This window comes from Pseudochaenichthys georgianus, chromosome 12, assembly GCF_902827115.2.
Source record: "Pseudochaenichthys georgianus chromosome 12, fPseGeo1.2, whole genome shotgun sequence".
NCBI classification, from domain to species: domain Eukaryota; kingdom Metazoa; phylum Chordata; class Actinopteri; order Perciformes; family Channichthyidae; genus Pseudochaenichthys; species Pseudochaenichthys georgianus.
In genome coordinates this window covers 5287878-5311978 of record NC_047514.1, presented here as the reverse complement: position 1 = coordinate 5311978, position 24101 = coordinate 5287878, and the positions used below count along the sequence as shown (strand labels likewise).

General features: G+C 41.5%; 1 protein-coding gene across 2 annotated transcripts in view; it reads right to left on the bottom strand.

The window, feature by feature from the left end:
* Positions 1–23668, bottom strand: part of tsc1b (TSC complex subunit 1b) — a 28750-nt gene extending 5082 nt beyond the window's left edge. The window contains exons 1-18 of one of the 2 annotated variants that reach the window (XM_071204954.1): positions 23558–23668; positions 18254–18466; positions 18046–18149; positions 16975–17127; positions 15825–15966; positions 15413–15570; positions 15252–15325; positions 14978–15156; positions 14304–14416; positions 12331–12496; positions 12100–12221; positions 11295–11388; positions 8917–9024; positions 7478–8105; positions 5186–5229; positions 2086–2252; positions 960–1142; positions 731–841 (exon numbers count right to left, since the gene is read on the bottom strand). In XM_071204954.1, the coding sequence (XP_071061055.1) occupies positions 731–841; positions 960–1142; positions 2086–2252; positions 5186–5229; positions 7478–8105; positions 8917–9024; positions 11295–11388; positions 12100–12221; positions 12331–12496; positions 14304–14416; positions 14978–15156; positions 15252–15325; positions 15413–15570; positions 15825–15966; positions 16975–17127; positions 18046–18149; positions 18254–18362 (2655 nt within the window). In that variant the 5' untranslated portion in view covers positions 18363–18466; positions 23558–23668. Of the gene's footprint in view, positions 1–730; positions 842–959; positions 1143–2085; positions 2253–5185; positions 5230–7477; positions 8106–8916; positions 9025–11294; positions 11389–12099; positions 12222–12330; positions 12497–14303; positions 14417–14977; positions 15157–15251; positions 15326–15412; positions 15571–15824; positions 15967–16974; positions 17128–18045; positions 18150–18253; positions 18467–23557 lie in introns of those variants that run through there. The other variant, XM_071204953.1, reaches the window with a different exon arrangement.
* Positions 23669–24101: the final 433 nt, after the last annotated feature.

The following is a 24101-nucleotide window of genomic DNA, read 5'->3' as shown; positions in this document are numbered from 1 at the left end:
TTTTAATTAATGAAGTTTCCTACTATATTCTGTAAATTGACGTTTATCATTTCTGTTTTTCTTCTTTCTTTACTTTTACTTATGTCTCTTTCTAGGTTTTTGTCCTCTTATGTTCGTTGATATGTATTTTATATATTAGAGTTTTGAGTAACTATACTATTTGTTTATAATGCAAAAGAAGGTGGATTTTTATTTTCACCAGAGGAGCCTGAATGGCAGCGACTAAACCCTATTTCTGATTAAACTAAGAGCAACTTAATGCTGTGTGGTAGTGATCAGTGTTAGTGAGCAGAGACGCGTTCATCTGCTTATGTGAAATGTAAAACCTGCCCAGACATGAAAGATAAAAAAACAGAAGACACCCTGAACAAGTTGAACTGGAAGCGTCACTTTTGTATTTAGCACAGAAAAGTTTGGCTTTTTGGAATTTATATGCAGGATTTTTGTGTTCATTGCATTGCACCTATTGTAAGTCCCGTTGGAAGCATCAGCTAAACGAGACGTAACATATTGTAATGTAAAGGCTGACATTTTTCCATGGCAGAAACACCAGTTCAATTCAACTTCCAGTAATAATATAGCAGCAATGTATTGAAGCCGGTTTACTTTTACACATCCGTACCAACAGTAATACAAATCGTTTCAGAGCACAGGCTCTTGTACTGAATAAACCACCTGAAACTGGCAAATACATGATTATAATCAGACCATGACTCAGGTGTTTTCGTACCTTGATAGTCATCTGGTTGAGAAGGTGACCAGTGTGGCAGACTTTGTTGTTGGCCCTCTGAAGCTCCGCCTCCAGATCATCTATCCTTTTCTGACCCTCTTGCAATTTACTCTGAACACAAAATCAGATTAAAGACATTTACAAGATATCTTACAAATGCAAAAACTGTGGACACGTGTATTTGTACAGTCTGATATGTAATGTGTATATCGAGGTGAAGGATGTGTACCTGCAGCTCCTGGTTCTTGGTGTAGTAGTCGTCCCGGCCCTGCTGCAGCTGTCTGATCTGACTGTGCAGTCGCGTCACCACCGTCTCCCGGTCGTCCCACAGCTGCCTGTAGCGCTGCTGCTCCACCTGCAGACTCTCCCTCAGAGACACGATGTCCACGCTCTGCAGGTTCAGCTGGTCCTTCTGCACACACACACACACACACACACACACACACACACAAAATAAGCACAAAGTGTGAAGCGGTTAGAGAAAATAGATCTTTTAAAGCACTTTGCAGCAAATTGTGCAGTCCAGACGGTCTTTTTTGCTGCGTTCACACTGCTGGAAAAAGTGTCCTAAAATGGAATGTTTTTTCTGTGCCTGTGTGACTCAGGGTTTTTTTATAATAGGGTGAACAGAAAAATCACATGGAGTCTGATCTTTCTGGAATATGATTTGGATTTTACTTTTTTCGGACAACTAAAATCAGATACAGGTTGGAATTGGTGTGACTTTTATTTCACTAGATGGAAAAAGTCCTTTACATTCTGTGCTAGCCCGATCCACTCAGTGAATAGAAAACAGACATACTCCTGACGCTAACCACTGCTAACAAATCAAACCGCAAAAGCTTACGCAAGTGGCCTTCATGTTTAATTTCCTATGACAGCATGCCAAGTGTGATGGGATTGTTCTTTTTGCATTTGGGTCAATCCAGAAACATGACCGGTTCACACAGGAATCTGACACATGTAAAAGAAAATCTGATTTAGCAAATTTATTCCAAATAGAGCACAAAGCCTTGCAGTGCGAACACACCCTTAGTGAGGGCATTTTTCCCCTTAACAAAACTCAATTACCAAGCACCAGTTTCCGCTGATTGCTGCATGAATGCGTCAGTGTTTCACCACGTTGTTTACATTTCATCTATGAGACAGAACAACCTTCTTTGAAAGCATCACTTGTTGTCTGGGTCACCAAAACAACTTCAGTCACAGCTTCTCTGTGGCGTCCTACATATGATTCTTGACTCATTTGACAGCTGGAGTTTTTAAATGCCTCTGAAGATATCTTTGAAGTACTTAGATGCGTTACTGTTTTTGCGTAGGGCTCATCTCATGAAAAAGATAACGTGCAAACTTGCCATGGCGTTGTTCTGCTCCTCCAGCGCGGTGGCGTTGATGATGCGGCGGAGGAGGCGGCGGTTGCGCACGGCGTGCTGCTCCCTCTTGTAGCGCTCGTACAGCAGCTGGTTGTGCAGCAGCAGCAGCTGGCTGCGCAGCGTGTGGAGCTCGTCCAGCGGGGCAGAACCTGGGGAGCCCGCGGGAATAATAGTGTAAATAACAAGGTCGCAATCATGACACACATTCAAGTTTAAATGTGCATTGAGGTGTATATTATTGCACATTTCAAGCAATAGTCAGGTTTTCATCATTAGGATTGTAGTTAATACTTTAATAGCACTGTAGTTAGAGTGGAATGGTTGCAAATCAATTGTTTTGTACAATATGCATATATATTAAATATTTGTATTCTATTCATCTTATTATTGCACATTTTGTATTTTAAATATATCATTTTTTAAAAATATATATTTATAGAATTTCTTCCCCTAAAATGAAGCTACGAACCCTGAACCTAATTTACCCCTCGGACACACACACCAGAATATTACAGATAATTAAATGACTGTGCAAAAGATAAAATACTGTATAAATACTATGGATCTTATATTTTAATGGAAAAAAACCGTGCGAAAAAGGATGAGCTTTTGCACAAAAGATACATACAACTCTGTTTACAGTCCAAGACTCTGAACCTCTACCTACTTCTGTTGGTACAGACTAAAAGCTGACTGTAGCAGCATAACAAATATCTCAAGGTCCAAAAGTTAGCCTTGAGCATCTGGTGTAACATCAATGATCTTGTTTATCTACTATTTGATTAAAGAGTTTCATACCTAAATCTAATCTAATCTACCAATGTCATTGAGTACAGCATTTACTTTTTGAAAACTTTCGATTCTATTATTAAATCAAAAATGGTTTCAAGTGAAAAGTAAGGTTAGGCGTCGGAACAAAAGCGTTTTTTTGTATTTGCAAAGGACATTTTTGAACCCATACCAAAATGCTGGAATCTAATTAGGTGGAGACTGAGACAAGTGAGCTGCATTGTGCTAAGACTTGGTTCTTTTTCGGTTTCAAGAAATGATATAAGATTTCCAAATCTGCACTTAAAGGAATCACTTGTACCTTGGCTCATGGTGCAAGCTTCCCGCAGCCAAACAGGATTGAAAGGTGATTGTTTTATGGATCCATATCCAGCGATAGGATTATATCAGCTTGTCTTTTGATTTGAACCTCTGACCTGATGGTTAGAACTCTACTTGGCTGACCTTAAAAAGGGACCGTTCGTATGTTAAGGTTGTATTAAGTAAATATCTAAAGTCATTGTATTACTTACAATAGATGACAATCTGCACACCGCCAGTTTGGTGAAAACTACGGCACAGAAGTTAAAGAGGCCCTATTTAGATTTTTGGGGGTTTTCCCTTTCCTATAGTGTGTTATATAGGTTTTCGTGCATGTAAATGGTCTGCACTAGGGTCGCCAGAAACTGACCATGATCAAAATCGATTATTCGGCAGCCCTGGCGAATAATAATCGATTATTCGACCGCGGGAGAAAAAAAAAAGAAAAAAGGAATTCCGTTTTTCTTTCTTTACTGGAACATGTTTAACAGTACAAACAACAAACTAGCATGTCATCACAACGACGTGGCCTTGAAGTGAAGTCGGTAATGGCCGGCTGTGCTGCGTCTTTCTCTGTAACCTCTTTGGCGTGCTTCGCACTCAAATGCCAACGCATTGTTGAGGTTGAGCTGTGATAGACCAACGTCTTTTCGCAGAGCTTGCATTTAACTTCCTTTGGACTTGTAAGTTCGAAGTAGTTCCACGAGGAGGAACTCTTTTTACCTGCCGCTTTGTTCATCTTTAGTCGCACGTGTGAGGGAGAGGGGGGGCGGGGTCGGTGTGTAGCGTGCTGCAGCAGCAGTCTGCTCTGCATGCAGGCTTCCTCCAAGTTTACAGTAAAACAAACTGGTGGTGTGACCAATGACAATTATTAATACTATTATTAGCATATATATATATATATTTATATATATTTTGGTTGAAACTAAGCCAGAAAAAAAAAAAAAAAACATAAATAATAAAATAAAAAATATATAAATAAAATCGATTTTTAAAAATAATATTCGATTATGGAGACTGTAGAGAATATTCGAATAATCGAATAATCGCTGGCATCCCTAGTCTGCACACGCTAAAATCCCAAAGTTACCCCCAGAGGGAGTTTCTATGTTCTGCAAGGTAAAATATCTGTATTTGAAAAAGGGGTTTGGTGTGTTTGAAGAGTGCATATATAACCGTTTTAGCTCTCTGATCAGAAAGGGCTGTAAGAAATACATGTTGGTGCTGCCCCCATCCAAAGCAGAACAATGCTTAGCTTCCTTTCTCATACTCCTGTGTGTTCCTCCAAACCAGTGGCATGCCGACAGCCCTCGACTTTAAAACAGGCTGACTTGTGGATTAGTATACACATCTCAACCTCAAGGACATCCGTACTATCCCTTTAAGGCTGCTTTAACCATTTAATCACATTGTAAACAAATTAAAAATGTGGAAAATGCTGTACCCTTTCAAGATAACGCTGCACACAGAGCTTCACTTGTTAACGAAGGGGAAGAGGGCAGAGAAAGAGCATTTAGAGGAATCTGATCCAGAGAGGTCACATCGGTTTGCAGAGTTAGAGAGAAATGACTCCCATCACACAAACCCGGGGAGATGATTACGTTTCAGTTGTAATTACAAGTTGGCGGAGAGCTTTCAAAAAAAACAACAGAGTGTTTCTGTTTTGTCGTCAGCTGGAGAAGATTAGATTCTGGCTCTGGCTGACTGAATGCACACAGGGGAGGTAAATAAACGGGGAGTAAATCTCTAATAAGTGGCAAACTTTTCGAATTTCTGAGTTGATCGGGTTTCTGCGTGACTGTGGGAACTTTGTGCTTCTCGATAAAACCCTCCGCTGAACACATTCCCTGTCAGTCTGTCTGGGTAACGTTTTTAACGTGCCGTTCACGTCTTGTGACGAATCACTAGTCATGCCTGAATAACGCTCCATCTGCAGTCCTCATAATAGAGTCTTTTATCAGTGTACGGCAGTGCTGCTCTGCCAGTGCGTTACCTCCAAAGTGCGTCCAGTCAGCTGACTTACTTGGCAAAGGTAATCTGGGAAAAAAGGAGAGAAAGAAAAACATTTTAGAAGGATGATCTGCCTCGGATGTTTCTCTCTTAAGCTGCTCAGGATAAGACCGTAAACAGAAGTCCTTCCAGTAGCCATTTAAATGTGTGTATAAATAAGGGTTCGGGGAAGCGCTTGTGGTTTTTGGATTGGGAAAAAATATTGCCGTGTCCAAATTCATCCATGTTTTATTGATGTTGGTTGTATTACAAAACACAGTACATCTCGAACCAGGTTTTCCCAGTTTACCGCAAGTACTGTGCCATATTCAAAAGGAAACACAGGTTTTGCCAGTTCAAACAGAACACATGCCACTGCTTTTGGATGCTCCAATTAAAGGAGTGCTGGACCCAAGCAACAGGAAATAACATGTTCTATGTTGTACGGATTTTAAACATGTTGAATTTATCACAATAAGTACAATAAATATCAGTAAAAAAAAAAAATCTATCCACACCGTTTATATTGTCATTTACACCAGCTTTATGTGTATGTAAGGCAACCTTTTTTCATATTTGCTTGTATGTGTACTTAGTCATCAGAGGTTTAAAGTCCTTTCTGGATTAATTTACTTAATATTTTAACTTTAGTGTATTTTTGTAATTGCTTATCTTTTTAATTAAATACATTTAAATCTTTATTTATTTCCCAAAGATATAAACACAACTATCTCAGCAGCAATTTAACAATGCAGGAGATATTTGAATGTTTTAAATTAAGTATCTTTTGTAATTGTTTATTGTTTAAATGAATTACACTTAAATAAAAAAGCCATTAACAATGTAGTAAAACATTGGAGGGTGATATATTACATTGTTAAAGAATAAACTACCAAACAGCATTTATAATATAAAACCATCTGAAACAAAAGAGTATCTTGAATACAACTAAAAGTAAATACTAAAACCATAAAAAATGTATTACATAGGGTAATTTGATCTTAAATATTATATTGTAGAAATGTCACTGCTGCAGTCTAGTTATTGGTTTCAAGTATTTTGATATAAAAACACTGCATGATACATTTAACAAGGTTTCAAAAATAAACATGCCTGACTTTTTTTGTCGAACAAAACTGCTTAAAAATGCGTTAAAAATTCAGCGAGGTGTTTTTAAACCTCCTGTCTTGATAGACATAGATATGTAAAGGGGGCGTGGCCTAACTGTACCAATATGGCCACCATGTTGACATGTAATGCAATGAACAGCAGCAGCCAGTGTTTGGCTCGGAGGAAGACAGGCGTGGGGGTGATAGATGAGTGAAATGAGTGAAGCCAGATGGTTCTGTGTTCAGAGTTGACTCTGCTGACGCGGTTGTATTATTGGCTCTGACCGGTTTGCTGTGTGTGTGGAGAAAGAAAAAAGGGCCGACGGACGCTGAACAATGTCGTGCTTGTTCTCAACGGGCTGTTTTCTTTTGGCCGCAGTAACAGACTGGAAGCTACCTAGGCAGGAAGAGCACAGGAGAGAGTTTTGATGTAATCTGTTTACCGAGTGTTTCCTCGGTGTGATCAACATGAGTTTCATACAGAGTAAAGAACTAGCGAGCACAAACACCTCCCCCACGGCTGCACTGTCCACTCCATGAGATCATTTACTCACAAAAGTAGTGGGAATAATGGGATTGTATTGTTATAGATTGGAACCAAAATGGCTGCATTTGCTATACTTTTTTGTGTGTGCCAGGTAAACTTTCCATGGTTGGAATTTATAGCTTTCAGTGGCGTCATGCCAGGACAAAAACATTAAGCACTGTCTATTCTATCTCCAAATCTTCAACAGTCAACTTGACTAACGACAGAGAACGGAGGGTCCGGCTTGCGCTCGTCACAGCCCCATGCTCACACAACATGTGTGCACAGGGCGCAGTAACGCTCTTATGCAAGTATGCTATTCCACTCACAGATAAAGCGCTGTGTGTGACGGCCGATCATCTGACGAGTTGGTATTCTGGAGCTCTGCTGTCACGTGGCAGTGACAGCAGAGAGTCAAACAGTGCACCCTCGACTAATCTTGTAGAACTGTATGCCTTGTGAACAGTTGTGGGGAAATCGTCTCAATATGCTATGTACGTGATTTGAGTGTTGTTAAAAATAAGGCTGAAAAAGAGTTGGGGTTAGGTGCAAAAGTAAAATGGTGGAAAACCTCTTTACACGACAACGAATCTAAATAATTACATAAAACGGCCATTACACCTTGAATAAAGTACAAACTCATTTGAAGTTAGCCCCTCACCTCTTGAGAACTTTATCATGGGTGTCGCTCCCCTGCTGAACAAGGCGATCCAGCACCTCCAGTGGCGAAGCGGTCACTACCCCCTCCTCCTCCCCGTCCTCCAGGCCCTCCTCCTGCTGCTGCAGCAGCCTCTCCAGCGCCGCCTTGTGCACCGCCTCCGACGTCTTCTGGCCCACGAAGAGCGAGACGGCCCTGGGCAGAGCCAGGTCAAAGAACGACTCGTAGGGCATTATGGCCCCCGGGGTCTTGCTGCAGGGGCTCGGGGAGAACATCCCAAACTTGCCCACCTCGTCGTCTGGAGCTGAAGGGCTCCGGTGCAGGTGGTGGTCGATGGGGGTGAATCCTGACTGGAAGGACCAGGACTGATCGAGGGCTGAACTCCTGCTGTCCCCCGCTCCGCGTCCTTCTCTTTCGCTCCCGGCCCCGCTGGTGTTCTCCCCTTTGTCTGGCGTCGATTCAACAGGGTGGGTGACGGGGTCTCCGGGCTGGGCGTTGGCGAGGGTCTTGTCTTGTGCCTGACAGCCAGTCAGAGTCTCAGTGGTGTGGTAGAAGGGAGAGTCGAAGCCCCTCAGGCCCGACAGCTCCTGCTTCTCCTCGGTGATCTTCAGCAGCTCCTCAGTGATGGCAGCTGCATCGGAAACAACATAAGGAGGATTTAGGAGGCTTTAAACCTGCATGTATGTTCAGAATGCCAATATCTGTGCTTAAATATTTCTGCCGGCGCTTCAAGTGCCAAGTACCTGCTTTCCTAAACAGAATGAAAGAAGATTTCTGGGCTTCTGCTTTCCCCCCAAAGAGAGTGGAAATGTTTAAGTCTAAAGCAGCGAGCTTTGGCAGCGGATCTTGTACCATTTGGCAGATGCTCTGATCCAAAGCGGTTCACAGAACTGTAGGTGCATTTATTTTTAGTACGAGTGGCTCAAGTGGGATTTAAACCAATAACTGTGCAGAGCTAGCTAAACACACAGGCATATAAACAGGGATGTGTTAGTATCTTGGATATTTTAGTAAAAGTGCATGAGCTCAGGTTCTTTTAGATGAAGTAAACTCTAAAAGAAGGATCCTCACATAATAGTAACAATATCTGAATTTTGCATTTGGTACAAATTGTGAAATTGTGTTACACCCTCATGGTAATTATTATACACATTATCTAGGCTGCATTTATGGGCTATGTTCTTTATAAATAAATATTGTTTCACTACTGGAACTGGATAAGCAGACTTGAGTCAGGAAACCCTGTGGTTTGGCTCATGTTTTTTAGAGCCTCCACGCCTCGTCAAAGAGAAATCAAAAACAGTTCATTTCTTCTTTCTGGGACGGCCCAATGGAACACTTAATTTGGTTTTGGTGGATATATCCCACAATGTGTCCCGGTGTTTTTCCATGCTGAGTCAAACACTGATCGTATGTTGTTATTGATTTAAGTGGATACTCACCCTCTTCCCTCTCCTTCTCTGTTCTCAGCTGAAGCTCCAGCTCCTGCTTCTTCATAAAGACCGACAGCTCCGTCAGAGTCATGGAGACGATCTCAGCAGCTCCTGCATCTGATGAGGAGGTGTTTTTAACAGACGTGTGAAAAATAACAAAGCATATACACAACATGTAACTAAGGCTTGAGCCACACGAGAACGGTAACGCAAACGAACCAAAATCGTTATCAAAAAAGTCTTCCGTCCACACGCGATAGGCACCAGAAACGTGTCCTTCCACACGAGACTGCTCCGTCAGCAGCAGCTGATCTCTGATCCCTCTCTCCTGTCCGATTAGACTTCACTCGCGTGTATGTCCATATCGATCAGATCTAGCTAGTTCTAGATAATGATATGACTGCCTGAGTGTCAAAGGACACCTAAACAATAAGTGACATTTTGACCGGAGAATATTAGATTTCGGCTAACGGAAACTCTGCCGTGAGGGGGGGGGGGGGGTCTGCTGGAGGCACCTGCTGGGTGCACTGTCCTGTGAGATACCGGGACCTGGCTCAAAACACTCAGAAAACTGTTGTTGTTGGCAAAACACATCAGCAATGACGCGGGTGACACGGGGCGAGCAGGAGAGGTGGGGAGAGGCGGGGCTATTGCGTCATCGTTATCAGAAAATGATCGTATAGGGCGTAGACACGGAGCCGTTTGCCCCCCCAGAGCGTTTCGCAGCTCTACCCACCTTGGGACCCGTTATCGTTATCTGCATTTCCCTGTCGGCCTCGTGTGGCCGAACCGTCTATATGATAGAGAACTGTAGCGGATACGACCGTTACCGTTCTCGTGTGGCTCCAGCCTAAGACAATAAGAATATTGGTAAAGATGTTCGTAACACAACGATATCACTGGGCTCTGGTTTCAGACAGAGGGTGAAAAGAGGCAGTATGGAAAAATAAAGACTTTATAGAACATTAAAGCATGGAAACATGTCACAGTAGATAAAATAGGCCCCTTTAAAGAAAGTAAACGTGTTTTTTTGTTTAGGGTATTTTATCTGCACCAAAAGATTTATGAGTTCTGTTAGAAATTAAAAACAATGTTGATATGGCGTAATTTGAATTAAATACACTATTTAATTTAAATCAGTTTTATTCTGGAAACCGGAAGTTCAATAACTATTAACTTAATACTTTTATTCTGAAAATTATTCCCTTCCGGTTAGCATTAGCATGTGGCGAAATGCTGCATTTTCAAACTGTGAATCGAAGGTGAAATGACATGTGATGTTGTACACTGAGCACACTGGGTTTAGCACTCATGTATTGCCGCTGAATAACGTTTATTAGGGAATGTTTAAATAACCACAGACACCAGAATGATGTAAATTAACAACAGAAAAAGGCAGGAATTGCATTGGACCCGCCCCCCCGACGACGCCGGCCAATAGGAGAAGACCTCAGATGACAACAGGAAGAGCAAGCCAAGAATTGACCTCTTCTACCTGCTGACCTGGGCTGACCGGTCGGATGAGGAGAGCGCCTCCACTTGCACATTTCATTTTGTACACCACCGCATCTTTTGTGTAATTAAATGCTGTTAACTTTTATAAGCTTCCCTTGACTCTTTTCAGTCTCTCCTGCCATCAGGGTTCTAGAATACACTAACAGTTCCCTGTTTGTGCCATTTCCAAAGAAGGAAGTATTCTGTATATTGTAGTGAAAAATCTTGCCCCATTGAGTAAAATGTGACAGAAGCAAAAGAAACGCCGGCTAATGAACCAAATTATTCAAAGTTTAGCAACAAAACGAGAGCTCAAGCCGAGTTTCAATTACATCCAGGCTAATGGAGTCCATGTTGGATCGTGTTGTATTGCAGCAGGTCTGCCTGTCTATATGTTAAACACCTGGATCAAATGGACTGTCAGTTCTGATCATGTGGTACTTCTTTGTCCCCTCAGGAGCCAGACACATCTGTAAAAGGTGTACAATTATCTCTAATTTGACGCCTTTTTACCGCGACTGAGTTAATTGCTTGCTCGTGATGTTCTGTTTCTACTAGGTCTTTTCAGGTTAGACATATTTTGGCTCCGGACAAGGGCGCCTCTGCCCTCTGGTCCTTTCCAGAAAGACAATTAACCATGCTTGTTCCTAGAAGTCATTTCAGATACAATTGGGAGGCTGTGGCTCAGTGGTTAGTGTGATGGACTTTGAATCAGGGACAAGGGCAAGACACTTCACCCCAAATTGCTCCTGTGGGGATTGTCCACAGTACTCAATGTATGTAAGTTGCTTTGGATAAAAGCGTCTAACAAATGACATGTAATGGAAAAATGTAGGCCGTTACTTTGGAATTACAGATGGTAAATTAAAGTGTTGAGACTCGTCGTGACTAACCTCTGTTTGCGGATCCTTCTGCGCTCTTCTCGGTCTCTTTCACGGGCTCCTGTCTCACCAGCGCAGGCTTACTGCTCTCTCCTTGTCGGCGGTCCTGGAGAGTTACACAGACGACAGTATTCATAATTAGTTCTACATAACAGTCTGATTAGAGAGTCTTTGCTTATTTCTACACCAGCATAAAGAACATTTATGAGACAAAAACCACAACAAGACTCAAACAAGACAATGATGCGAGTATACTGATATACTGACTTCGACCTTCTTTTGCTGCTTTACAAAAATCAAACATTTAAATCTTGATAAATAAATGTTCTTTCTTCCATCAATGAATTTAGTTTTCAAGATAATAGAATATTTATCATATTTGCTTGGATCTTCCTCATTAAGCCACATAATAATAATAATAATAATAAGTTTACTTATTATAGCACCTTTCACAGAAACAGAATTCACAAAGTGCTTCACAAGTAAGATCAAAAGTAAAAGTTAAGACCACAGAAACATGAATACAATAAGCACATGAGGCAGACATTTTAGGTCTACGTAAAAACAAAACACAGACCCTGCAGAGCCCTGAAAGGAACACACATAATAACAGAAGTCATGACACACATCTCAAGTAGAAATACAAGCCAATGTAAAAAGAGAGGAACAGGATCTGGAACAAAATTCAGAAAAACAGCCTACTGGAAATTAACAGTCATCACAAGGTAATTGACCCTTTGCAATTCTGTTACACTGAAAACATTCAAGTGCATGGGGTGTGGTGTAATAATGTTAGCATGGAGGGGGGAGAGCATACCTTTCTAGGTGGACTGGACTGGACTGTGTTGGCTGGTAAGGAGATTATGGAGAAGTCATCCGATAGGTTGTGAGGCGGGGAGGAGGTGGCTGGAGTGCTGGAGGCAGGCGTTCCTTTCCCTCCTGCTCAGGAAACAATCATTAGGAAAGAAAATGCCAGTGTTACTTAGTTAAAAACACTACAGTCAATCAACAGTTGTTTTAAACCTGGTGTAGTAGTGTGAGTGTGTACCTGATGTGCAGTGGAAGCGGCTGGGAAGGTGTGAGGCACTGTGGGAGAGCTCTAGGTTGGGCGACATGCCCCTGGAGGAAGGGGGCGTGGCCATGCCGCACAATGAGGAGGGGCTCCACAGAGGGTCCTTCCCCCCGCAGGAAGAGTTGAGTTCAGAGGTGGAGTTCTGCATGGAAAGAGACAAAACAGTACACTTATTACAGATCAGTAAGAATAGTTTAGCATTGTTCTCTCTCTAGCAGGTGTTGGGGAATAATTCTCCTTTACTCCTAGATATCTAACCTTTGACGTTTATGACCAACCCTGACGCCTGTTATCTCCCTTAAGGAATGGGCTGCTTCAGCCGTATGTTGTTGTTCCCAGTTTATGACCGGGCAACTCTCGGTCACAAATGGTTTAGGGTTGTGAGAACGCTGGACAGTGTTTGTGGACTCCAAGGTGTAATTTTGAGGCCATAGGGGTCAGACGCAAGTGATTCAGTGTTCCCAGATGTTTAGTTTATCTCCCCCACTATGTTGATTGCTCTCTGTGAACCAGTTAAAAAGGTCTAGCAAGAGAGAGGCGCTTCAGAATTGACGTGGCAACTCTCCTGTGCAGTCAGAACCTCTGGCTGTGTGACTTGTGATGTGAGTCCTCCGGCCGATACTCGTAATAAACAGTGTTTGACATCAAAGCTCCAACTCTCCTCGTGTCTCTCTGAGTCCTGACTCTCCATTGCTACAGAGGTTTCCCTTACAGAAGGGAGATGGATTATGTCTGTAAAGTGGAATTACAATTGGCGGCAAGTAGTTTTATTTTAGGATACGGTCTGCAAATGGGGGGGAAACAGCTACCGTAGCTCTGTTCATTTGATATATAAGTGGCGAGACTACCTGTTCCCTCCTGTTTGATTCTTTAAGGATAGCTAAGATAACCTAGCCTCAAATCCACAGACCAAATCGCAAAAGTGAACCTGTCATTTCATTTTGAATTTTCAATGTGTTCAGCAGACATAGAACAAAATTAGTCAGGACACAATCCGATGAAACTACAACCAATCCGATTGACCGACACAAAATGACAATATTTAAAGCCTTTTTCACAGAAAGTTGTATGGTCCTATTTGGTAATCTTAAAATGGCAACCCTGGCTTGTTATACTTGCCATATCTCCTATTCTGCTTATGTTACAGTGCCTATTTTGAGCATCATCAATCATCAATATACATTTAGCAGGAATTCATTTTGCACTTTATTCCATTTCAAAAGTGCCAATAATATGCTTATGCATTTTAAAATGTGGATCTCCATCTGTCTCTTTTCTTCTCCTAAAAAATGTAATGTTTTAGGAGTTATATGTCTGAATATATTAAACACTAAAAATGGCTTTTTACTGAAAAACATCTTTCTGATGCAGATGGAATGACTACATCTACACCATGTACTAAACCCATAGGTGAAGTAAAACTGGTCATCAAGAAATAGTGTGTTTCAAGAAATGTGCACACTTGCTATAGTAACCCAGAATCCACAGATTTCTCCATTACATTTCAATTCTTCAATGTTTCCCTAATTATTCAGCTGTATGTCTCAGAGTCAAATCCTCAGAGACCCCAGGGGGTAAAATAACACCCCTCCCTTGTGTGGCAGACCCAATAATAGAAAGGAAGGGACTTGATCTCTATGGCAACCAGCCCTAGGGAGTGACTTCATAGAGGTGGCATGATGAGCACGGTGCACATGTTGAATTCCTGACTATTGATCTGCCTGCTGACTTTGATGACTCAAAAACTGCCCACTCACTTCCTGTCCGCTCTTTTAATGAACATGGATGGTTGATGTGAATGAGAGTGATGTGTGGTTTTCAGAGGAATTTTCAACATGTCCGCATTTACAAGAGTTAGCAGCAAACAGAAGATTAACGGCATGTAGCTCCGTTACTACCCTCTGAACCATGATTTTGACAGCTTTTAACCGCATTACGGATGATCTTACCTGCCGTCTGGAGGTCTGTGGGCTGCGGGAGGAGGACTGTGTCCCTGAGAAGGGGGGCAAGGACAGGGGCGGGGGGAGCCGCGTAGTCGAGAACGGGGTCGAAGAGGAGCATCCTGTTAGCGAGAAGACAAATTAAATAGTCTGATCAATCAATGGATGCACCTGCCGACCTGCAGTGGTGTTTCTTTAGTCTTTGGACGACACTGTTTTGATGACTGCTGGTTCAAAAAAGATTCATATCAAAAACACAAGTGTTTAACTGAAAAAGGCCTATTATGGATACAAATAACATTTTCATTATTGAAAAGGATACAGAATGTTTGTTGTTTGAAATTAAAAGTGAAATCGAAACTATATTTTTGACAAAGCAAGGAAACAAACAGGCTTATTTTATCCTCATATTACTCCTAATATGTTTCTCAAAATATGTTTCCAGACCCTTTGTCTAGAGTTTGGTTTAAAGTCAATACAGTTTTAAGATACAAATGGGGCTCACAAGATTTCAAATTCTGCTGTTTGTTAAAAATCCAGTATAGACGGGAGAATAATTAGACAGTGTCACCACCTCTTTTAACACTGCAATCTAAAGATAAAGGCACTATCGTCTGAAAAAGAAAATAAATCCAGTATTGTTGAGGCTCTATCAAGTGTCATGTGTATGATGTGTTTCTGACCGTAGCTGCTGTGGAGGTCAGTGTATGGGCTGGAAGTGCAGTCTTGTGGTCGCAGGTGGATTTGGGGGTAGAAGTTCTCAGGGACGGTGGCGTACCCCTCCTCACAGGAGGCCTCCTTCGGGTCGAGAGACACTTTGGCACATTCGATGACGATATCGTGGATTTCATACTTCTTCCACCTACAAAAAAGCATAGCCAAAGAGATGCAGTTGACTTCGGAAAATAGATTGAGAAGGTAATTGTTCAGTTTCCAGGCAGAGCAGGAAATAATAACCTGGTGGGGTCCAGCTCGTGGTCCTTGGTTCCCGTCACCAGTTCTGGGTGAATACGGACATGTTCAAGCATCGGCTGAAGGGAAAGGTTCAAAATCTTTGTTAGTAATCGGCGAAGAAAACTCGAATGAAGTGCACGAAGCAGCAGGGATAACATCCTCACCTTCACTACTTCTTCAAAGGTTTCCATGTTCTCCTTCATGCTGTAATGGGAGCGCAGGTAGGACACGAAGTTGCACGGATACATGCCGTAGAGACGGTGGAAGAGGGAGTAGACGCTGGCGTGCAGGTGGATTAGATACACCTCAGAAACGTGCCCTGAACATGTGAAGAGAATCAAAGAAAAAAAGCACAAACTTGAACTGCGGCGATACACGACACGATATCTGGAAATAAAGATGGTAACTATAATTTAAGTAGAGTGATTGACACTTTGATGAGATGTATTTCATATAAATGATATAAACAAATGATACTTTAACACCTACTCCCTCCAAAATAATATCACTTTATGTGGATAATACAAAAGTGTTGCACCGATATGTTTTGTGGGAAATGACAGGAAGCTCTAACCTGGATTCTTAGGTTCCAAGACGCCAGGCGACCGAAGATGTCGAAGTACTCCCACAAGTGTTGTTTCCCAGCTTGAGGGATCATGGGTAGCAGAGTGATCAACACCAGAACTCCAGTTATCAGCACCACTACGTCTGTGTCCGTCTGCAGGACAGAGAACACGCAAGTATTCAAGTTAGTGATAAAGTCAGAGATGAATAGTTGTTAATAGTTAAGAACATGTAATTGTTTATCTGATAAGATGGTCTCTTAAGTTAATGTTTCTGAATATGTCATTATAACGACGGTGGCATTGCAGTTTAAGGGGTTTCACCACAGCAGTATTTAAGCTAAGCTAGTAAGGACAGGCATTGATAAGTAATTTATTGCCAATATTCAGCTTGAAGGTTCCAGAAATGGAGATATTTAACATGTTCAGCTGGTAGAGAGTTGAGGAGGCAGGTGGTTGGTTAGGAAGATAACACCTGCTTACTAGGGCTGTCCCGAATACCATTTTCCGAGCTCCGGATATTCGGTAGTAATCGGCAGCGAATATTCGAATATTCACGGCACTCTTTTTGTTATTCTACAGTATTGTTGTTTTATAGTTATTTGTTAATGTATACAACCCAATTTGTGTTCTTTGAAATTGAAAAGGATATTGCATCGTGTTTGTTATGGACATGCTTTTATTTTGAAGGAGAGTTAGCGCTGTTGACAGGAAGTTGGTGTTGCTATGGAAACAACGTGACGGAGATTAATGGAGAAAAAGTCATATCTACATATTAAGACGGAGAAAGTAAACGTTTATGGTTAAGTGTTAGCACCCCCCACAAGCTCTTACGTTGATATTAGAGATTTCAATACATTCAACAACAAAAAACCGGGGGGAAAAATGATTATCCGAATAACGAAATTGAAACCTGAATAGTACTCCAACGAACGAATATTCGGGTACAGCCCTACTGCTTACACAATGTTTTCAAGACACTAGTATTCAACAGGGGTAATTTGCTGCTTTGGCAGAGCATGCATGTAATTTAATACAACCTCTCTTACTGTCATAGTTTGGCAGAAAGAGGTCCAGGAAAGGTCGCTAGAACATCTCCCAACTGTATCGTGGAGTTAAAGTTGGCAGGACAATACAGAAGGAGCCACATTTCATTTGGTTACCTTCAGGCATTTGAGCAGCGAGAGCAGCAGAGGGTATCGAGCGATCTTGTGGATCCAGGACGGCTGCTTGCGGATGACATGGCCGAGCAGAGTGAGGGTCGGCAGCCGGCAGGCCTGTTTGGTCATACACTCATTCATCTTGTCCAGAAGGTGCTGTGAGCGAGGGAGGGAGAGCAGAGTTAGCTTTGTATTCAACACATGTGTTTCGTGTCATTGAGTTGTAGGCAACTTTCATTCAGGGAACTTCATTTATAATTGAGCTTTTTCCATTTCTATAGATATATGTATGCTGTATTTACAAATCATCTGTTTGATTCTACTTTGATCTCTCTAATGGAAGTTCAGACTCCAGGATGGGAAGATCGTTTTGACTAGATGCAAATAAAGGAGACGACAGAAATAATGAAAATCGCCTCAAAGCCACAACAGATCCACATCTACATTTTCCATGGCAATATGCAAATACTAATAAAAACAACAACACAAAGACAATTGATACTATTTTGAAGAGCTAAGGGCAACACCACAACACACTTAATGTGTTCTGTTGATTTAAGTTGTGTTCATTGTTAAATGCAACTCCTTCAATGATGTGACTCCTGGCTATCTGAAAATGCAGCGACAAAGACAGCCTGAAATATTTTGTCTCATTCTTTTTGAAAGAAACTAAAGAGAGATTTTGCATTTTTGTGTCAACATTACCGCATCTAAAAAAACGTCAGTGTTGAAATTGTGTTGTTTTTCTACATTGTTCTGCATAAAAGTGTAGACTTTTTAAAATATGTATAAACTATCTGTGATCATGACTGTTTATGGTTTAAACTCCATGTTATTCCACATGATTGGCTGGACTTCTCTTGTCATCATATATCAGACCGACATATCAGTCGGTGTATATAAATCAGGAGGCCAGACTTTATTTATTTGTTGTCCCTCTCAAACTAAATCTATTCAAAGTATGGATCGACAGTCACTCAGATCCTCTTTTCCGATTGTGAACAAATTATTTCACCACCAAATTGTGCAGTTTTACATCCCGGTGTACGACCACCATCAAGCTGCTTTTCTCACCTTATCGTGTGGCTCTCTGACAGAGGAGAGGATATGCATGGCCTGGGCCGAATTTGTTTCCAAAAAGTAATCCACCAGTCCGTTTAGCAGCATGGACCCTCGCTCTATAAGGGGGGGAAGTATCAGTTAAATAAGTTGCAGAAAAAGAAAGAAAGAGTAGTCTGGAGACACAAAGATAAATGTTTTTAAAAACGCCACGCTGTCCTACCGGTGCTGAGATGCTCGTTGATGAGGCCTCGGATCTCATCTAGCTGCTGGAGGTCGGAGGTCTCGAGGAGCGGGAGGAGGTCCCCCACGTTGGGCTGCTCCCTGGCCATGGTGGTGGCAGAGCTGGGGGGAGGCAGCGTCTCTCTTACGGTGTCCGTCCCTGCCTGCCTGGAGGACTCCTGGGGCCACCCACCAATACAGTCTCCAGGCACCTCTGCATCGCACCGAGACAAATGCATAAACATTTCCCAGAATGAGTTAAGAGCTCTGATCTTGGATTAGCGGTCACATGACATTACCAACTCAAAACTGGGGAGCACGGTTTGTGCATAATGGAAACAAATGTTGTCATTAATGAGGGCTTTTATGAAATTTACTCGGTCATAAAGAAGAAAGGCTCTGGGGAGATCGGCTACATTTTTCAGTGATATAATGTTCTTGAGATGATATCATCCTTTCAGACAGACTGGCTTCAGTTCCCATGAGGTCATCCCATTAGAGAGACGTTGGATTTCTTCGACAATATGTTCCTATTTTTCATAGTTTTAATTAGGGATGGGACTCACACATTTTAGTGTTACTGAATTCTGTTGTATAATAAACAGAGGGTATTTTTACATGATCTAGTCTGTCTTTCTATTGTTTCAAAAAGATACTAGAAACACCAGGACTGTTTTCATGAATTGCAATGTTGTATATTTGTGAAGTGAAAGCAGTACCTTCTCACCACCTTTATCCTTCAGTAAAGACCTTAGCCCCCAAATGCCTAACTGGAGAAGCTCAGACGCCAACAGTGGAAGTGCTGGGCCACTCTCAGGTGTGAATGTGCGAAAACTGTATGTGTAAACAGGCCGTGAAAAAAAACAGCACTGCTCTGAAACGTCCCTGGATAAATAAAGGTTAAACCTAATTTGCTGCTGCGGCTGAATGAGGCTACAGTATAATGTCGTGCCCCAGACACCCGAAAACAAGTTGTGCAGGCTGTGTGTTGGCCATAAATAAAAAATGAACTGCAAAAGCAACAATGAACGCTAGCATTTAGCATCAGCACTAGCTTGCCAATTGTAATGACACATTTGTAATTCACTAAAGTAGGGATATAGCGATTGGTTAAGGCATCAGTTTATCACTATCACATTCCCAATATAATGGTTTCATTTGCATTACACATGTCACAGCCACACACACACATTACATCATTGGGTGTTACATAGGGTTTTGTGCATGTTCATTGTATTCATTTACAATTAAAAGAAGCCCCTTTTCGCAACAGACCTTTTATCAAAAAGGCAAGACCCAAACCTCAAAAGTTATACAATTTAGTAGAAAGTAAAAGTTGAAGGGGCCCTATTATGCTCTTTGGGGTTTTCCCTTTCCTGTAAAGTGTTCTATAGGTTTTTGTTTTCAATGAAAATCCTCTCTTTTTGCTACCACTTCTGTGAATGTTCAGTTTATTTCAAGAACCTAGCCTAAATTAGACATCTAAATTATACCAATAAAGTAATTGACTTGCCTAATGTGTTTACCATTTCAGATTATTAGCTTGTGCTACATTTAGGCAGAACGCTGAGTCAGCCATTCACATAAAAGGAGGCCAGTGGAGCATTGCAAATCTCCATCTGAAAAAAACAGGCATAAATAATCCTGATAGGCAGGTCATCATCGCCAGGGTGCACCAGCAGCTTATTCCCTAAACACGAGATGAATGAATCAGCAGCAGACATCTCATCAGCTCTTAAGATCGCGTTTGGCCCTCGACGCGCGAGAGGATGAATCTGACAAACTGTCCCATTATTGCGGAGTATTCAGTCTTTTCAACACAGTCACATGCTACCAGGAAAACAACAAGAGCTCATTTGGAGCATGGGACGGGAAGATATTCCACTGAAGTCATATGTCGGATAAAAACACTGCCATCTGGGTAGAAACATGACAATATAAATGTCCTCGGGCCTCTCTGGTTCTTCTCAACGTGTTCCCGTTCGTGGTTTCACAGACGAGGTCACGGCGCGATTGTCCCCTTGTTATCAATTAACTGCTCAGTCACAGGGTTGGCAGTCTGTGTGCACAGAGTGGATTTGAACGCGGTTCAGTGTTTTTTTCACCCTGCGAGTTAGCGTCTTGCGAAAGGACAGGTCCGTCTGTGGCACAAACACGAAACGCACCGAGTGTGAACTCAGCTTGGGAACGTCAGAAGGACACAAAGGAGCTTTATGCGGCCTGAGCACTTCCATTTACACACTAGAATTACATGTGGCTGTGTGCAAGTTGTTTACCACCAGCCTCCTTTTCTCCTGTCCTGGGTGAATGCTTTAAAACTGTTTAATAAAAGACACAAACAGCCTGCTCAGTCCTTGTGAAGGAATGATTTTCAAGATCCTAAGAGCCCTTTTCAGGTAGCAAACGGCAGATTCCTTTCATCTACTTGCTGCAGGAGATGAAAGGAACTAGGGGAATTTGAAGTTGGACTAAACAGGGGTTTGAGCACATCTTACAATAATTGTCAGTACAGATTCATTCATGGTAATTGCTTTTAACAATGCACCAATCGATCAGCCAATGGTGGCAGGTTTTGAGTTGATCGGCCATGATGGTGACCATGGATCAACGTTGATCATTTTGCCGGTCAAATGTACACACATGTGCTGCATGGTGTGTTTTTTTGCCGCACACTGAACAGTACAGACAGTAATGTGAAAGCCACACTCACTATGTTATCAGTGAAAATATTTTCCAGCATGTTTGAAGAGAGAAACTAGGCGATGTGTGTCCAAAATAAACCATGGAGGAACAAGGTCTAGTATTGTGGTGCAATTCTGGAATAAAAGTTCCAAAAATGTCCCCGTTTGCTTAACTATAGTTCCAATTTGATTTGTGGGGCAAAATGGCCATCACATCTTCCCAGAGACTGATGTGATGTTTGGTTCTACCCAACCAGCTGTCCAAAAGATATTCATATCATATTCAAAGTAGTAATTCCTTTTATCTGAGAATGCTTTTTTGTTACTTTTCTGTCAGCAGATTAATTGATGAATTGAGTTACTTGATGGTGATAATGATACAGATAAAGAATATGAACCATCTCTAAATGCCGTTACATGGTAGATGCACTGTGTTTTTTATATTACCGGAATATGTGCTTTGATACAAGAAGACGGGATCTAACCGCCAATCTTGAAGGACAACCTGTACTACCTCCAGAGCATTTAGTCTACCGTGATTAACATAAACATGGTGGCCAAAATAATAGTTCAAAACGCAGTGCAATTCCACAGAATCCCAAACGGTAAGCTCCAAAAGGACGATACAGGTTTATTGACACCACTTCAAATAAGTTTATGAAAAACAAAAGACTGCACCTATTCTAACTTAGCACCTCATAAACTGGAAATTGAGTTAACTAGTAGGAGAAGAAAACTTACAAAACGACATACCTCATTATTTGTGGGGGATTATATGTAAAGTAATTATACTTTTTAAGAGGGATCTAAGTTGTGCTGTTAGTTGCTTGGAGTTTACTTAGCAGAATGTGTGGTTTGTTGTTGATTTATGAGTCTAAATAATTCCACGGGGTAAAGGCCCGACACAAGAATAAAACTATTCATTCGTTCATATCATAAAACCTCCAGCATCAATAATAAGCAAACTATTAACAACAGTGAGTGGATGGGAATCATCTGAATTTCTCCTTGCTAAATAACAAAACAAACAGTGTTCGGTCTGTACTTCCTGGAACCCCCACTCTATACCAAACTTAATTTAGATCAGCAGATATCCATCTTCATTTAAATCACATCTTATTTTTACAAAAGTTCTTGCAAGGCCGCTTTCGTCTATGGACATTAAGCACTGATGCACTGAGAGACGAAGATGTTTTTAAAAGAGAGGTATTGAAAACAAGTATTTTTCTAATTGACAGTAACAAGAAAATAGTCTTGCAAGTGCCTTATAATGGTCACAGGGATTTTGAGGAGAGCCTCTGGTATTTCTCAGGGAATGTGCTTCCTGGGGGAAGTTCACTTCTTAAAAAAAAAAAAAAAAAAAAAAGACTCGGTTAATCTGACGCTCAGTAAAGTGACACTTCACTACATTCAGGCCTTCAAAATAATAATTGTATGTTTCAGCTAGATCCGTAATCTGTCAAATGTTCCTAAAGTATCCCAATAATTCAGTATAATTTGAAAGTTTTAATAACCAAAATCTATGGAACTCAATGACTCTGAATATTAGAATCCTATCAATATTTTTAAAAAAAAACTATATATACTGGTTTAAATCATGCCAGCCATAAAAACACTTAGGTACTGGCTTTAGGAAATCAAATATACAGAAAACAAGCTGAATAAATAAAAGCATTTTACATAATAAGAACATTTCAGAAACATTTAAGGTTTCTGTTCAGACATTTAATTCATCCCCTCAGTAGTTCTGAAACACTGGCGACAGCCCTTCTACTCGGATGTTAGTGTTTTCATAACTTATACAAAGCTATGTCAGGCAGACATGCGACATGGTGACAGTGAGTTTAGTATAATATGACAGAGAGGTCAAGAAGGTCAAACCATGAAACTAGTGGACCGGTTTGTCTCCATGGTGGCAGGAAAGCTTAATGACGACTGAATGAACACATGCTAACAACAGTATATTAATGATTAGCATGGGGTACAAACTAGTGTATTAGAGTGGGAATGCAACCAAAATATAAAATAAGTATAGTGCAGAATGCCGCAAGACAAATATGTTTACTCTGATGCATAATGAGCAAACAATTAAGCAAATAGGCCATTATTATAATACGTCGTACTGACATGCATAAGGAGAGAGGGACAGAGCCAGGACAAGCCCGGACAGAGCGCCTCAGAGCCCGGCCAGGCTCAGGTCTGAGCACCGCTGCTCTGGAGGACTGACCACTGGCTGCTTGTCGTAAACAACTCGCAGAGAACAATGGGCAGGGTTGGGTTTACTTTATCCGATTATAAAAATATGCATATATATTTTCTCCTGCGAACAGATAACCTATTCAAGCCCCGCAGAAAACGCAGATATAACCTCGATTAAACATCATAGCACCAACGTCTACTAAATCCATCACTGGGTCTCTCCAAAAACAAGTCAGCCCCAGCGCGAGAGCTAACGTTAGCTGGGAGCAGCGACCCACTCTCGGTCGGGGATTTATCTTGCCTGTCAGCCGTGTTTTGTCGGCCAAAAAGCAAGCCAAACACCCCGTGTACAGTAAAACAAATCATATGCGTTGATATTCACTGTCAGAAAAACACATAAGCCATAAATAATCAGACCTGTTTACCTGTTAGAGTAGCTGCACTCCACAGGGCGCCGCCATCTTGAACACCTCACAGCCCATCCCACCGCAGTCTGCCTCCGCTGCCGGGTTGCATACAAACTAATCCCACAAGTTAGCGCCCCGCAAGTCGCAAGAGAGCCTTTTATAACAAATTAAACCTTAAAAATAGCTCTAAAAAAATATGTTGACCTACATTAAGTCAATCTTAAATTATAATAGCATCCGTAACCCGACACATTAATCGCTAGGTTGCAGAGCTAAAATTGTTTTTCCCATCTCACCCATTGGTGGAAGGATGAAATGTGTGTAATGCGGTTTCGCGTGACCCACATGTGAAGAGCGCACGCGCATATTTTAGATTTTTTTTTTTACCAGGTAGTGGTGAGATCACTATGGAATCCCATTGACGCCAGAAAATAATTTAAAACATCGAGTAGTTAGGAATTGTAAAATGTAGGCCTGTTGGGGCAAAAAAGTATTTAGTCAGCCACCAATTGTGCAAGTTCTCCCACTTAAAAAGATGAGAGAGGCCTGTAATTTTCTCCTA